The following is a 16,797-nucleotide window of genomic DNA, read 5'->3' as shown; positions in this document are numbered from 1 at the left end:
GTCATCTGCTACAAAAGAGGTATGGATGGGGCCCACTGGTAGCTTAGAGGAGGGAGAAATCAACACTCCTGGTGGGGAGAGGGTTGGCAAAGCAGGTGGCACTGGATCTGAGTGTAGAAGATAAACAGATATTCACTTGCTGAACAAATGCGGGACAGAAGAGAGTACAACAGGCAGAAACAAACATAACAACCCCTCTGTATGTATATGTGATAATTAAATATATGGCTATTATATGTTGATTATAAATTTCTTGTACATAAACATAGAATTCAATATGACCATTTTCTTATATTGCAAAGCTTATATCAAAGTTTTTGTTCTTTATAGGAATGCAAAAAAATACATCATTTAAAAAATAAACATCTAATTTTTTTCCTTATAAGCAATTATTTTTGAGGTACCTGTTGTGTTGTGTGATCCTATAGCATCCTGCAGAGTTAGAGTTACAGAATTAGAGAAGTTTACAGTCTCTGAAAATCCAGGCCACAAAGAGGCAACTAGAATTAGCCAAAATCTTCAACTATCTAACCAGATTGGAAATAACAGTTATTCCTCACTTTTATTTTTGAGGCATATATGAATAGACACAGGTACATGCCAGATACCGTAGCAGGCATTAGGCATCCAGTGGAGAATAAAACAAGCATGGCCCTGTCTTTAGGTATAAGAGCCCACAGTTCGGTGGGAAAGAAAGAATTGGGTTTAAATATTTTATTTATCATGATTAAATATTTGCGATATTTAAATATCTTAAAATGAGGAAAAGACTGATGGTGTTTTGGGAAATGAAGTACAACCCACTTGAAACTGTTGCTAAAAAATGATGTATTGTACAATTCAATTAGTCTTCCTGGCTCTATTGAGCAGTGTTTATATGGAGTCAGGGCCCTGCTGAATTAGGTTAACAATGCTACCTTTTAGTAGGTGAACAGAGCAACAGAGGGCACTGGCCAGTCTCCCAGGCCTTAAAAGGCTTCTCTCTTCAGGTGGTACTTAAGCCCAAAAGGAAGAAAAAAATCTTTTACAGAGAAAGTAAAAGCAGTGAGACAAATGGAACAGCAGCCACTGACATCAGTATTCATAAACTGAAATTACAAAAAACAAAAACAGAGCTCTTTTCAACCATGTCGGAGGCGCTGCCTTCACCAGTTGTTACTAGCAGCAGGCATACGGTGCACATCGCTACCGCTGCTGCCTGAGTACGTGAACAAATCCCCACCACGTTCAGCCATTTTTGGCAGCAAGGCTGAGCGCATGAGCTCATTTTTGAGAATCAGCCACTAACAATCGGTGAGGGAATTTTTGAGAGAACTCAAAATCTGGCATGGGATACTATTTTTGCAAAATAGAGCATTGTATCCCCACTGATTTCCTAAGTTCTAAATGACCCTCTATACTGGCATGAGGATTGCACTCTCAAACTCAACTCGAATTAAAAAAGAAAATGTTAAAAAAAAGTTAATCAGGAACAAAAGCCAAAGATATTCTTAGGTGATAAAGTTTATGTGAGAAAAAGTATTTTGTTAATATAAATATTACATGAATTATATGTGAACACTGACTATGTTCCAACTAAGAGCTAAGAGCTACTGTCCTACTTCTTGCCAACCAAACTATGAAAAACCTAAAAAGCCTGCTGCCAATTCTGATGTAAAGAAAAATTCAGCTCATAGTCAGGTGCACATGAATGAGCTCAAAACTCTATTTTAAAAAATGAATGGTTTGGACTGGCACTCTTTTCCACGATACCACTCCATTCACATTAGTATTAGTATTGACCTATTAGTATTTTACCAAATAATATTTAATATTTATTAATGATATTCATTCTATTCATATGAATGAATTTCTTTCCATAGCTTTTGTAGCTTATAAACAGAATAGTTTGAGCTATAAGAACTCAACACTGTAACGGTGATTATGCCGCAGTTTATGAACTGATTATTTCTTCGCAACCCTGCAGACTACATGATTCAAGAGAAATGAGAGAGAGGAATCCAAGAGGAAACAGGCCTCCTGCCCTACCTCACATTCAGGAGGAGTTGAAGAAAATGCCAAAATCACATTATGATTAGCTACAAACTAATAATTACCATTTACACATATACATTTATAAGTAAACACATATGTCATTTGACTTGAACATTATTAAGTATCACCAGTGTAGATTCAAACATAATACAACTTTTGTTACGTTGGTGACAGCCACCTCTTAAAAACAAAGTTCTTGAATGTTGTTCAGGTTTGCGTAATCCTGAGGGAGAGTGTTCTGGTATGCTCCCCCACAAAAATAGCCCCTGGTGATAACGCAATGGGGCAAAGGGAATGTTTAACCATAGATAGCAATTTGGAGATGACATGGTATTATGGTGGTGGTAGTGAGGACTTTATTTTTATTAAAGGAGGAAAATGTATCAGAATGAAACATGAATAAGAAGGACTCATAGAATAACAGACTAGTAAAGATAATCTAATTCAATTTTCCTCAATTTGCGTTCCAAGGAACACTAGTCCCACAAAAAAGTCGTTCTGAGGTCCAATAAGATGTATGCCACACACCACTTTCTTTCCTTGGAGATTCAAAGCACAGCATGTTTGCATATTAAAACTGAGACATGGCCGGGCGCGGTGGCTCAAGCCTGTAATCCCAGCACTTCGGGGGGCCGAGAGGGGCGGATCACGAGGTCAGGAGATCGAGACCATCCTGGCTAACACAGTGAAACCCCGTCTCTACTAAAAATACAAAAAAATTAGCCGGGCGAGGTGGCGGGCACCTGTAGTCCCAGCTACTCGGGAGGCTGAGGCGGGAGAATGGCGTAAACCCGGGAGGCGGAGCTTGCAGTGAGCCGAGATAGCGCCACTGCACTCCAGCCTGGGCGACAGAGCGAGACTCCGTCTCAAAAAAAAAAAAAAAAACTGAGACATCTCGTACCGAAGAAAACCTGCTTAACCCAGCCACTTCTCAAAGCTATTTGACTATAGACAGGGCAGCTGTTCAGTGCTGCACAGGATGCATGGGCGGTGGGAGTGTGGGAGATAAGATCCAGCCTGGACCCCCACTCACCAGCCAGAAGAAAGGGTATCTTTCTCTACCTCGCTGCATCCTCTTGCTAAGCTATGAGCTTGCTGAGCTGTGTTCTGAAGGCGCCCTTTTCCAATTCCCGTAAAGCTGGCCTAGCTGTGGCCCTCCTTTTTGTGTAACACCTACTAACACGAAAGAATCTGGTGATGCTCCATGGAATACACTTTGAGAAACACTGAACTAATCCATTGCCTGTATTTAGCAGAAGAGAAAATTGAGTACAAAGAGCGTAAGTAACTTATTTGTGGTCATGTCATGGTAGAATTAGAGCCAGAACTCAGATCCCTGGATACTCTGCTCTGTGCTTTTTAGCATTGTTTACATTCACAATTCTTCTTATTATTATTTATTTTATTTTATTTATTTATTTATTTTTTTGAGACAGAGTCTCGCTCTGTCACCCAGGCTGGAGTGCAGTGGCCGGATCTCAGCTCACTGCAAGCTCCGCCTCCTGGGTTCATGCCATTCTCCTGCCTCAGCCTCCCGAGTAGCTGGGACTACAGGTGCCCGCCACCTCGCCCAGCTAGTTTTTTGTATTTTTTAGTAGAGACGGGGTTTCACCGTGTTAGCCAGGATGGTCTCGATCTCCTGACCTCGCAATCCGCCCATCTCGGCCTCCCAAAGTCCTTACAGGCTTGAGCCACCGCGCCCGGCCCACAATTCTTATTTTTTAATCATGTTACCATACTCTATCAGCTTATCACTCCATAAAAGAGTTTTCCTGCCCCTTCTCCATCTTACAGCAAGTAGGCAACAAAAGATGACTCACCTATAATGTGATTAAGCAGGACACTGACACGTAGGATCCCATTTGATTTTAACTTTAAAATAAAACTGAAGTTCAGTAACATTTCATTTATATAAAAGTTACTTGTTTGTGCAATTTATTTTATTTTATTTTAGAGACAAGGTTTTGCTCTGTTGCCCAGGCTGGCTGGAATGCAGTGGCATGGTCAAAGTTCACTGTAACTTCAAACTTCTGGGCTCAAGGGATCCTCCCATCTCAGCCTCTGGAGTAGTTAGGTAGGACTACAGGTGCATGCCACCATGCCTGGCTAATTTTTAAATTTTTTGTAGAGATGGCGTCTTGCTATGCTGCCCGAGCTGGTCTTGAACCCCTGGTCTCAAGCAAATTCTTCTGCTTCAGCCTCCAAAAGCACTAGGATTACAGGCATGAGCCACTGCGCCCAGTCTATTTGTGTATTTTTTTTACTGTCTTTCTCGTTTCACTGGAATAAGAGCATCCATGAGGGCAGAAACTATGTCCCCAGTGCCTAGAACAGTGAGCACAATAAATATCCAATAAATACTTGTTGAACAAATGAATGAATAATTTACAATGCTCGGGCCATAACTTTGAAGCACACACTCTTGCTTTAGACATAATTCCTACAGCTTGGTTATTTGTTTCTAAGTTCATAACATATTAAAATGCAATGAACTTAGAGTCAATAAAGAAGAAAAGAGGCCGGGCGCGGTGGCTCAAGCCTGTAATCCCAGCACTTTGGGAGGCCGAGGCGGGTGGATCACGAGGTCAGGAGATCGAGACTATCCTGGCTAACATGGTGAAACCCCGTCTCTACTAAAAATACAAAAAACTAGCTGGGCGTGGTGGTGGGCGCCTGTAGTCTCAGCTACTTGGGAGGCTGAGGCGGGAGAATGGCGTGAACCCGGGAGGCGGAGCTTGCAGTGAGCCAAGATCACGCCACTGCACTCCAGCCTGGGAGACACAGTGAGACTCCGTCTCAAAAAAAAAAAAAAAAAAAAAAAAAAAAAAAAAAAGAAGAAAAGATAGCTAGAGGCAGCACGGAGAGAACAGAAGTGACCGCTGACATCCTGGCACCAAGAGAAGAGAGGCAACTACAGGAAGCTACAAGGTGAAAACAAAGAGCATACAACCCTGATTGAGGGCAACTTGGCACTATCCATCAAACTGACGAATGTACATACCTACATCTAGGAAGTTATCTACAGACAGTTTTGTTCATCAGTGAAAAAAAATTATATTCAATATTATGTAGAAAGTTATTCATTGAATTACTGTCTATAATAGCAAAAGACGGGAAAAATCTAAATGTCCATTGAAAAAAAGAACTTGTTAGACAAATTAGTGTGTGTGTGTAGGATTCATGATGAAATAATTTAAAAAGTGCAAGGAAGAGTTTTATTATCTAAATGGAAAGCTCTCTAAGCACAGGGTGTATACTATATTGTCATTTTTGTTTGAAAAAATACATGTATATAAAATATCTCTGGAAGGATACATGAGAAAGGAGTGTTTTGGTTGCCTCTGAGAAGAATGGGGTGAGTAAAAAGGAGATTATTTATATATGTACGCATGCCCCCTTTTACTTTTTGAACCTTGAACTTACTGAAAGTATACTATATTCAAAAAAGAAGAATGAATAAGGCTGGGCGCAGTGGCTCATGCCTGTAATCCTAGCACTTTGGGAGGCCAAGGCGGGTGGATCACGAGGTCAGGAGATCGAGGCCATCCTGGCTAACACGGTGAAACCCTGTCTCTACTAAAAATACAAAAAAAAAAAAAAAAAAAAAATTAGCCGGGTGTAGGTGGTGCCATGCCTGTAGTCCCAGCTACTCGGGAGGCTGAGGCAGGAGAATGGCGTGAACCCAGGAGGCAGAGCTCGCAGTGAGCCGAGATCATGCCACTGCACTCCAGCCTGGGAGACAGAGCGAGACTCCAGCCCCTCTTTCCCCAAAAAAGAAGAATGAATAAAATATAGCAGTGCAAGGCATTTAGGGGAAAAACAGCCTCACTTACCACATTAAACCCTCAAGTTATCTATCACAGGACAGAACAATCATTTACATTAATAATTCTGGTCCAGGCACAGTGGCTCACACCTATAATCCCAACACTTTGGGAGGCCAAGGTAGGAGGATTGCTTTAGGTCAGGAGTTTGAGACCAGCCTGGGCAACACAGCGAGACCTTGTCTCCACCAAAAACTAATTCAGAAATTAGCCAGGTGTGGTGGCATGCGCCTGTAGTCCCAACTACTCAGGAGGCTGGGGTGGGAGGAATGCTTGAGCACCAGAGTTCAAGGCTGCAGTGAGCTACAATCATGCCAACTGCACTCCAGCCTGGGTAACAGAGCAAGACCCTGTCTCTAAAAAAAAAAAAAAATTATGATTCCAAGGCATTAAAAAAGTTAATTTTTAATATATATATTTTTAAATAGAATGTGACAGTTAAAATTTATAAAATTATATAAGTAATATAATCCCATTACTGAAAATTTGGAGAATAAAGATCAACAGAGAAAAAATATATCTATAATGTTACCACAATAAAATAACCACTTATTGCTTTGGTAAAACATTTCCTTCCTGTATTTATTCCCATCTCTATCATAAAAATTCATAGCCAAAATCATAATAAAATCAATTCTAACGGTAACGCTTCTTAGTCCTGTTAAAATAGTCACTGTCGGCTAATGGAGGAGGAATTAGGAAACCTTCAGTTTAATTACAATTTGTTCTCAGAATCTCCAAATGACTCTGATCAAGAGGTTTTTCCCATCAGTGAGCTTTTCCTCAGCTCCGCAAGGGCAGTAGAGCTTGCTTTGAATACCTCTCAAGATATAGAGATAGGAAATGGTTTATGTAACATGGAAAACCCCTAGCTAAATGGAATGTGAATATTCAAGCTAGGATACAAACAATTTTTTTTAAAAACAAAACTAAGGGAAACTATTTGGAAGAGTTGGGGTTGTTTGATTTCCTTCCCATCTCTTTGCGACGCTTGATATTTTTGATTAGGGGGACAGGGAAAGTTATATTCAAAGAGATTTTATTAGAAAATGGCTATAGAAATTGAGGATAGGGTTTAGCTGCTTCCTAATCTTGGAGCTTAATTCAATCTTCAGTATAACACCAGAAAATAGATGAAATACTGCTTTAAAAATAATTAGGATTATTAATATTCCAGAGGGCAGGCCAAGAAATGCTTCAGATGACAGATTTCATTCTGTTCAGCAAAACCATTTTTTTACTCTTTTAAATGGATATTCAAGCCAGTCACATACTTGCTATTAAGGATAGCAGGCAGATCTAACAGAACAATGTCTGGTCTTGAAAACTGATAGGTCTGAATTGATCCTCACAATTAGGAGAATTAAGTTAAATCCTGATATCTGAGCAAAGACAGACAGACACTGGACTAAATGGAATACAGTTACTTAATGCCAGTAAGAGATGATCCAGATAAAATCCACCAGTTCCCTTTTTGCTTTAAAACCTTCCTTGGTCCACTAAGAACTTGGGAAGGAGTGGTCTGACAAAGGAGATTTTCCTCATGTGCAACATGGATAAAGCGAGTGTACCTAATATCTTCAATTACCTACCTATCCTCTCAAAATCAAATCTAATTACTTGAATGACCACCACAACAAAACATCCTGCTTTACAGAGAGATTTTGAGTGTCAATGATGGCTAAATTGGTGATTTCTGTGACCTTCAGAGCTCATTGCAAACAGACTCGGATCTCCTCCTCCATTTCATGCCTTCATCAACCATGCTTCCATTTTCATTTTTCTTATTCAGTGCCACGTTTTCTGCTTTTGCTTTACTAATTGGTGTGTACTCTGGTGGCAGGTACTACACGCCTAAACTCTCAATGGATCACAGGGCTGGGACTGCCTCACTTACTTCCTCTCTAGACACCTCTCATAGTTGTCAAAGCCCCGCTCCAACCAGATTAATCCAAAACTTCTAAGCCAAGCTCAACTAGCATTCTTTCCCTCTAAATAATTTTTTATCTAATACACACATGGCAAATATATTTATAGTCTATATTCAAAGTGTCAAGTACAAGAAGCAGAGGATAGAATGATAATTTTGTCTGGCAGAGAAGAAAGAAAGAATCAGGAGAGGAAAAGAGGTTTTAAGCTGGGTTTTAGGATTTGCTGTTGTGGGTGAGGGCAAGAGGAAGACAAGAGGTATGAAACAGCATGGCATGACAGGGATATAGACGGATGGCTGTAATATTAATGAAGAGACTGGTGCTGGGAAACGGTTATGGATGAAGGAGCTAGGAAGGCAGGCAGGGGCTAAGGATCACGGAGGCTAAGAGAATTGTATTTGTCCTGTATACAATTGTAGTAAAAGCTAACCATAACTGAGGGCTTATGATGCACCACACCCTGTGCCAGGTGCTTTCTGTGAAATCACTTATTTAAGCAAACAGCAACCTTATGAACTGGGCTCTATTATTATTTCCATTCTAAAGTTGAAGAAACTAAGACAGAGAGAGAGTAAGAAACTTACTTAAGGTAAGATTAGGACCTTTCTTTTGAAATATACTAACCAGCGAGCGACGCTTAAAGGCAGGAAGTGCAAATAGGAGGCTCCTAACTTCCTTCATGTGAGTGAGACTGAGGGTTTGAGTTAGTGTGGTGGGACTGGAGTACAGTGGAGAGCATGGTCTCAAGAGCTAAAATGAAGGCTTGGTTTTGCTAACTGCTTAGGCAGCGTAGGTGTGGCAGAGGGAGGAGTCCAGGATGTTTCCCACATCTGGTAGTGGTGACTGTGGGCCATTCACCAAGACAGGTAATGTGCACTCGGGGGAACATCTGGTGAGTGTGATGTGATAAGGCCAATTTGGGAAATGTTGAGTTTGATGTTCCCAGGGGACAGGCTTCATGCTTTCACTCATTTAATATACATTCCTGCTTATCTACTATATGCCAGAACTGTGCTAAAACACATTCTGTATGCCCAGAGAGCTCACCTTTATAGAGAAAATAGACAAGCAACTAGCTGTTATAGAGATGTTATTATGATAATGAAAATAGTAACAGCTTCCATTCATTAAGTACTTATCACAGTCATTTGCTAAGTGCTTTTCTTATATTATCCCAATTCACACAACTCTTTTAGGTAAATATGTGAAATGATGATGGAAGCAAATGCTTATTTGGTACACACTATGTGCTAAGCACTGTTCTAAACATGACACATGCATTAACCCATTTACCCAGCAGTAACTCTATAAGGCATTAATATCCTCATTTTACATATGAGGAAACTGACACCTAGAAAGTCTAAATAACTTGTCTAGGTTAAACAGCTAACTAACAAGTGACAATGCCAAGACTTGGGCCCTGGCAGTCTGGGCTGGTTTTACAGATTACAAAACTGAGGCTCTAGGAAATTCAAGCAATTTGCCCCAACAAATCAAGCACCTGATAACAGGTAGAGGTTTTAACTCCAAGTTCCTGCTATTAATCCCTTAATAAGTGCAATTCTCGGCCGGGTGCGGTGGCTCACGCCTGTAATCCCGGCACTTTGGGAGGCTGAGGTGGGCGGATCATGAGGTCAGGAGATCGAGACCATCCTGGCTAACACAGTGAAACCCTGTCTCTACTAAAAATACAAAAAAAATTAGCAGGGCGTGGTGGCAGGTGCCTGTAGTCCCAGCTACTCGGGAGGCTGAGGCAGGAGAATGGCGTGAATCCGGGAGGTGGAGCTTGCAGTGAGCCGAGATCGTGCCACCGCACTCCAGCCTGAGTGACAGAGTGAGACTGCATCTCAAAAAAAAAAAAAAAAAACAGTCCAATTCTCAAGGTCCACATGACACGATGGTGGCACGAAGAAGAGAGCCAGCAATGTAGTCAACGGGGAATGGTAGGGAGCAACAAAAAAACTGTCACCACGGAGGACATGCCTTCTTTAGCTCTCAAAGAATAAGCAGGGATTCCCCAGATGGATAAAAATATCTGGAGCACAGGTGGAAAGATGGTCACTAAACAAGAGAAGGGGTTCTTCTTTCTCTCAAGTTAGGAGGGAAAACAGGATAGGTACAAATACAGACAGATTTGTAGATATTCATATTCATATTTCATAACTTCATTTTTCTCCTTGAATAGGAGACAAGGTCATATGCTGAGAATAAATAGGAAGAGGCATCTTGAAAACAGTGAAGATTTAGATGATTATTGGGTAGAAATGGAAAGAGAGTTGCCCAGGGATATATTAGAAAAGGACATAAGCCAATTGACCACTCACAATTTTCATGTTTGTTTTATAAGACTTCAAAGATTCCAGGTAGGGGACAGCTCTAGGACCCTTCCCCACCTACTTTCTCCCAGGTAACATAGCTCCAATGAAAGTAAGTCTCAGACATCTGTTAGCAAGGTGGCATCAAAACAGACATACACACACAGACCAATGCAACAGAACAAGAACTCAGAAATAAATCCACGCCTTTACAACCAACTCATTTTCAACAAAGCTGCCAAGGACCTACACTGGGGAAAGGACAGTCTCTTCAGTAAATGGTGCTGGGAAAAGTGGATATCCATATGCAGAAGAATGAAACTAGACCCTTCAGGATATACAAAAAATCAAATAAAAATGTATTAAAGACTGAAATGTAAGACTTGACAAATAAAATGACCAGAAGGAAGCACTGAAAAAATGCTTCAGAACATTGGCCTGGGCAAAGATTTTTTGGGTAAGACCTCAAAAGCACAGGCAACAAGAGCAAAAATAGATAAGTAGGATTACATCAAGCTAAAAAGTTTCCACATAGCAAAAGAAACAACCAACAAAGTGAAGAGACAATGTACCAAATGGAAGAAAATATGTGCAAGCCATTAATCTGACAAGGGATTAATAAACAGAATATATAAGCAACTCAACCCAATAGCAACAAAAATAAATCTTATTTTAAAATGAGCAAAAGATCTGAATAGACAATTCTCAATAAACGCATACAAATAGCCAACAGGTATGTTAAAAAATGTTCAACAGCCGGGCGCGGTTCAACTGTAATCCCAGCACTTTGGGAGGCCGAGACGGGTGGATCACGAGGTCATCATAGGGAAATGCAAATCAAAAACTTAGCCGGGCGAATGAGATAGTCCCATACTTAGGCTGAACCCCAGCTTTGAAATGGCCACTGTTAGCCCGGGTCAAAGAGACATTAGGGAAATGCAAATCAAAACCACAATGAGATATCATCTTACTCCAGTTAAAATGGCTGTTACTCAAAAGACAGAAAATAACAGATGCTGGTGAGGATGTGGAGAAAAGGGAATGAATGCTCAAACACTGTTAGTGGGAATGTAAATTAGTACAACCACTGTGGAAAACAGTCCGGGAGTTCTTCAGTAAACTAAAAATAGAACTAACATATGACCCAGCAATCTCACTGCTAGATATATATCCAAAAGAAGGTAGATATGGAATCAACTTAAGTGCCCATCAATGGACAAATGGATAATGTGGTATATCTGCACAACGGGATATTATTCAGCCATAAAAAAGAATAAAATTCTTGTCCAGGTGTGGTGGCTCATGCCTTTGGGAGGCTGAGGTGGGAAGACTGCTTGAGATCAGGAGTTCGAGGCCAGCCTGGGCAACATGGCAAAACCCTGACTCTACAAAAAATATAAAAATTAGTCAGATGTGGTGGTGTGCACCTATGGTCCCAGCTAGCTGGCAGGCTGAGGTGGGAGGACTGCTTGAGCCTAGGAGGTCAAGGCTGCAGTGAGCCATGACCGTGCCACTGCACTCCACACCTTGAGTGACAGAGTGAGACCCTGTTTCAAAAAAAAAAAAAAGAATAAAATTCTCTCATTTGCAGCAACATGGATAGAACTGGAAATTAAAGTGAAATAAGTCGGCTCAGCCCGGTGGCTCACTCCTGTAATCCCAGCACTTTGGGAGGCCAAGGAGGGTGGATCACAAGGTCAAGAGATCGAGATCATCCTGGCCAACATGGTGAAACCCCGCCTCTACTAAAAAATACAAAAATTAGCTGGGCGTGGTGGTGCATGCCTGTAAGCGCCAGTTACTCAGGAGGCTGAGGAATGAGAACCACTTGAACCTGGAAGGCGGAGGTTGCAGTGAGCCGAGATCGCGCCACTGCACTCCAGCCTGGAGACACAGAGCAAGACTCCGTCTCAAAAAAAAAAAAAAAAAAAAGAAAGAAAGAAAGAAAAAGAAAGAAAAAAAGAAATAAGGCAGGCACAGACAAGACAAATATCACACATTTTCACTCACATGTAGGAGCAAAAAAATTGATCTCATGGAGGTAGTGAGTAAAATGGTGGTTACCAAAGGCTAAGAAAAGTAGGGGGAAGAGGGGAATGAAGAAAGGCTGGTTAATGGGTATAAAAATATAGTTGGAAGCCGGGCGCGGTGGCTCAAGTCTGTAATTCCAGCACTTTGGGAGGCCGAGGCGGGTGGATCACGAGGTCAGAAGATCGAGACCATCCTGGCGAACACGGTGAAACCCCGTCTCTACTAAAAATACAAAAAAATTAGCTGGGCGTGGTGGTGCGCGGCCTGTAGTCCCAGCTACTCGGAGGCTGAGGCAGGAGAATGGCGTGAACCCGGGAGGCGGAGCTTGCAGTGTGCCGAGATCGCGCCACTGCACTCCAGCCTGGGTGACAAAGCGAGACTCCATCTCAAAAAAATAAAAAAATAAAAAAATAATAAAAATATAGTTGGAAAGAGAAGTTCTAGTGTTTGATAGCATAGTAGGGCAACTACAGTTCATAACAATTTATTGTATATTTCAAAAATAGCTAGAAGAGAACATTTTGAATGTTCCCAACCCAAAGAAATGATAAATATTTTGAGGTGATGGATAATCTGATTTAATTATTACACACAGTATGTGTGTATCAAAATATTACGTATACCCCATAAACATGTACAACTATTATGGATCAATTTTAAAAGCAGTCATACAGCCTGTTTCCATATTGAAGCACCTTGCACAGAAGGTACATTCAAGGCAGATGTCACAACATTCTGGCAGAAGGATCAGAAAAGCTTCTGGTCATATCAGAATTGATATGAATTGAAGTATGTTATCTAATATGTGTGTAAGATGCAGGATCATAACAGAATCCTAAGCTTAGAGTGCTACCCCAGTAGAGAATTAGATTCCTGGACTCGCCAAATTCTACTACCTTTGTTATGCAAGGGTTGAAATGCTGTACCATATAGCTAACCAATTTATATATCTTAAAGACTACTAGGTTGAAAAGAAAGTTGAGATGTCCAATAGGCAATTAAAGCCACAGATTTCAATATTAGTAGCAAAACTGGAGCTGCAGATAAAAGTAGGAATTATCAGCATAAGAGTCCTTGTAGTTAAAACCATGTAAGTGAGGGAGAGGCCCAATAGAAAGAGTATAAAGTGGGTAACAAAATAATGATCTTAAGGAAGCCCACTATTAAAGGTATAGGCAGAGGATGAGAAATTAGAGAAGGTGATTGAAAAACAAGAGTTAGAAGGAGGAGAACTGGGGGTATGTTATCAAAACCAAGGCAAGAGAATTCAAAAGGAGCATGGTCCATCTGGTCAAATAGTGTATCCTAGAGAAGTCCAGTAGAATAAGAAACTGCCAAGGATCAACAAGATTTGGCAAAATTGTGATGGAGACGAGACGAGATTCGGCAAAACTGTGATGGAGAAGAGAGGAGAAGACCATGAACACAGGCAGAAGGGATAAACTTTCATAAGACAAGTAATGTTTCTTTGGTGGCTGGAAAGAGGACAATGAGGATAGATGCAGATGTAGGCACATTAATAGGTCAGTTGACAGGATTATTGCATAATCACCCCTATTTTCTCTATGAAGTAGAAGATAACGGCACTTCACAGGGTAACTTGGACTGGGTATTTCCTCTCTTTAAGATCACAGATGCTGAAATAAAAGAATCTGATGAAAGCTACTGAATATAAATGGAATACAACTTCAACAAGCTTCCAACATCACATCTAAGTACCTACTGGCCCCCAAGGCCGGAGACAGCTTTTTTCTCTTATTCCATGCTCCAAGCAATAGCCAAACCCTCCTATCGTTCACACAATTCCATCATTCTCACTGATTCAACCATATCATTCTAGCAATTCTCTCTCTTCTGGGTAGTTTACATCCGCATAGAAAACATACGGTTACTTTTTTCCATTAAAACAACACAAAAAATCAAACCTAACTTGACCCCACTTCCCTTCAAGTTACTCCTGACTTCTCTTCTTCCCTTTATAGCAAAACTTCTCAAAAGAGTTGTCTATTCTTGTTTCTTGTTTCTCTCTCTCTATTCTACGTTGAACCCATTTCAATCAGACCTTTGCTCCCACCACTCCATTCAAACTGCTTTCATTAAGGTCACTAATTACCTCCACATTACTAAAGCCAATCGTCAGTTCTCAGTGCTCATCTTATTTGACCTATCAGCATCTGTCACAATTTATCTGGAAACACTTTCTTCACGTGGCTTGTCAGACACCCTGGGATCCTTCTACCTCACTGCTCACTCCTTCTTGGCCTCCTTTGCTGGTCCCTCCTCTTGCCTCTAGGCTCCTAAGTTGGAGTGTCCCCATGCTTACTATTCCTTTTCTCCTCTATTGACTTGCATTTTTATAGCCACTAAGACTGCTATTTATACTTCCTGAATAGCCTCCTTGGCTGTTAGCAGTTACTTTGCAAAGCTATTAGCATATACCTGAGATTCTCACTTGCTCTCCTTTTTAAAAAACAACAGTGCTGATGAAGGCCTGAGGATGGCTTGGTGTACTGTTCCTTGCTGTTCGCCCCTACTCAGAAGTCTTCATAGCTTCTCTCAAGGTTCTGGTTCTAGTTCCAAAGGCCTGGATTTGCTAGAAGACTGACCTTCACGTGAGTAGGAGCACTACTCTACTATAGGAAATATCTCGGGCCACAGTGGCTCACACCTGTAATCTCAGCATATTGGGAGGCCAGGGCAAGCAGATCACTTGAGGTCAAGAGTTTGAGACCAGCCTGGGCAACATGGTGAAACCCTGTCTCTACTAAAAATACAAAAATGAGCTGGGCGTGGTGGCATGCGTGTGTAATTCCAGCTACTTGGGAGGTTGAGGCACAAGAATCACTTGAACCCAGGAAGTGGAGGTTGCAATGAGCCAAGATCATGCCACTGCACTCCAGCCTGGGTGATGGAGTGAGACAATGTCTCAAAAAAAAAAAAAAAAAAAACAAAACCCAAAAACCCCGACACAAACAAATGAACAAAAACAAAACAAAACAAAACAACAAAACAAACAAAAGAAATATATTGGATTATATAAGTCCTTGCCTAGAAAGATCACTAGCATGCTCATGTGTGTATTATTTTCCCATTTCTATCTTCCCATAGTGTTGTGATGTTGGAGATCAAATAAAAAATAATAAAAGAGGCTCCTCTCTCAGAATTCTCTTAGCACCAGAAGTAAAAACTGCTCTACATGTCTTTTTAAATGAGGAAACTAATAAGAGTCATACTTAAGAAGCCTTTCAACTGTGAGATATATAAGAAGCATTAGGTAAGGTCTTGCACCTTTTATGAGACTACCTAATCATATCTGCTTCACATTGTTTGATCACCATCTTTATAATCCACCTGAGAACATACGAACGCCTGAATTATTATTATTAAGTGAACTGAGTTTTTGTACCTACCTTATATTTTGAAGTATCCCAGTTGTGGACTATGCGTGCTGGGATGAGAAAGCTGTCATCCACGTGGCAGCTGCTGCAGTAATACCACCCACTGTAGTTGCACACCTTGGCCTTCCCATTGGAAAGACCTATGGATCGCTGGCAGCCTGTTCAAGGAAAAAGAAAGAATCTATGATTGCTGCTGTACTTTTAACACGACAGAACAAGGTTATAGAGCTCTAACATCATAGAACAAGGTTATATTTCATTTACCTCAAGGTAAATGAAAGTCTGCAACAAAAAAAGAAGTTACAGAGAATAGAGTTGTACAGTTGTGTCCTTTTCTTCCTAGTCTGACAGCCTGTCCCTTCACCTCCTAGGGTATTGCTGTAAGGGTCAAAAACTGGTCCCATCTCTGGTTTCTTCTGATTCCATCTCTTCTGCATACAGCTGCCAGAGATCAGTCTTTCTACAACCCCACCTTTACCACCTCACTGCCCTGCTCAGAACTCCATTTCCACCAAGCACTTTGCTGAGGGCATCTCATACAGAATCTTGTTTAACCAGCACAACTTCTCTATGAGGAAGATATTATTGACTCTATTTTATAGATAAATAATCTAAGATTTTTATGAGGCTAAGTATCTTGTCTGAGTTCACCTAGCCAAAAAAAGCCAGAGTTTGGATTTGGCTCTAAATTTGATGCTAAAATAATCCCCAAAACTGATATGTAGCCTTCCTTTGCTTACTAAATCATCGTAAGGAATTTGGCCTCTGATTGGCTCCACCTCACCTTTCTAACTTTCCCTCCCACTACTGTCCAATGGGAATGTAATCACTTTATTCCAGTCAGAGAACTCTCCTCATTGTTCCCCAAATAAACACAGCGTGCTTACTCCACCCATCGTATATTAACACGTATTACTTCTCCTTACACAGCACCCTCTTCTCTGCTCTTTACTTCAACAAATCTTGCCCAAGACTACTGGTTGCCTACAATGTCCTTTTCAGATCCAAGAAAGTCCATGACTGTGAGCGCTGTCTTGGTACTCTCAGGAACCTGGGAATAATCACAGCCCTTCCAAAGGAAAGCCATTCGTTTTCTTTAGATAGGAAGAATTACCTTCTACTGAGTATGTAAATTCCATCACAATCATCCCCAAGGACAAAATCCCAGCAGATCCAGAACAGGTAATCAAGAATACACAAACAGCATCATTAATCTGACATTTCCGGTCTACAGTTTTCATTTTAGAAATCCTTCCATGTGGCC

General features: G+C 40.9%; 1 protein-coding gene across 4 annotated transcripts in view; it reads right to left on the bottom strand.

Annotated features, from left to right (window-relative positions):
• The window catches only part of PLEKHM3 (pleckstrin homology domain containing M3), a 205,454-nt gene that overhangs the window by 105,730 nt on the left and 82,927 nt on the right, over positions 1–16,797 (bottom strand). For all 4 annotated transcript variants that reach the window (XM_050752639.1, XM_050752640.1, XM_050752638.1 and 1 more), the window contains one exon: positions 15,546–15,691. In XM_050752639.1, the coding sequence (XP_050608596.1) occupies positions 15,546–15,691 (146 nt within the window). The remainder of the gene's footprint in view (positions 1–15,545; positions 15,692–16,797) is intronic.

This window comes from Macaca thibetana, chromosome 12 (genome assembly GCF_024542745.1).
Source record: "Macaca thibetana thibetana isolate TM-01 chromosome 12, ASM2454274v1, whole genome shotgun sequence".
Lineage (NCBI taxonomy): Eukaryota > Metazoa > Chordata > Mammalia > Primates > Cercopithecidae > Macaca > Macaca thibetana.
This window is presented reverse-complemented; position numbering and strand designations above follow the sequence as displayed.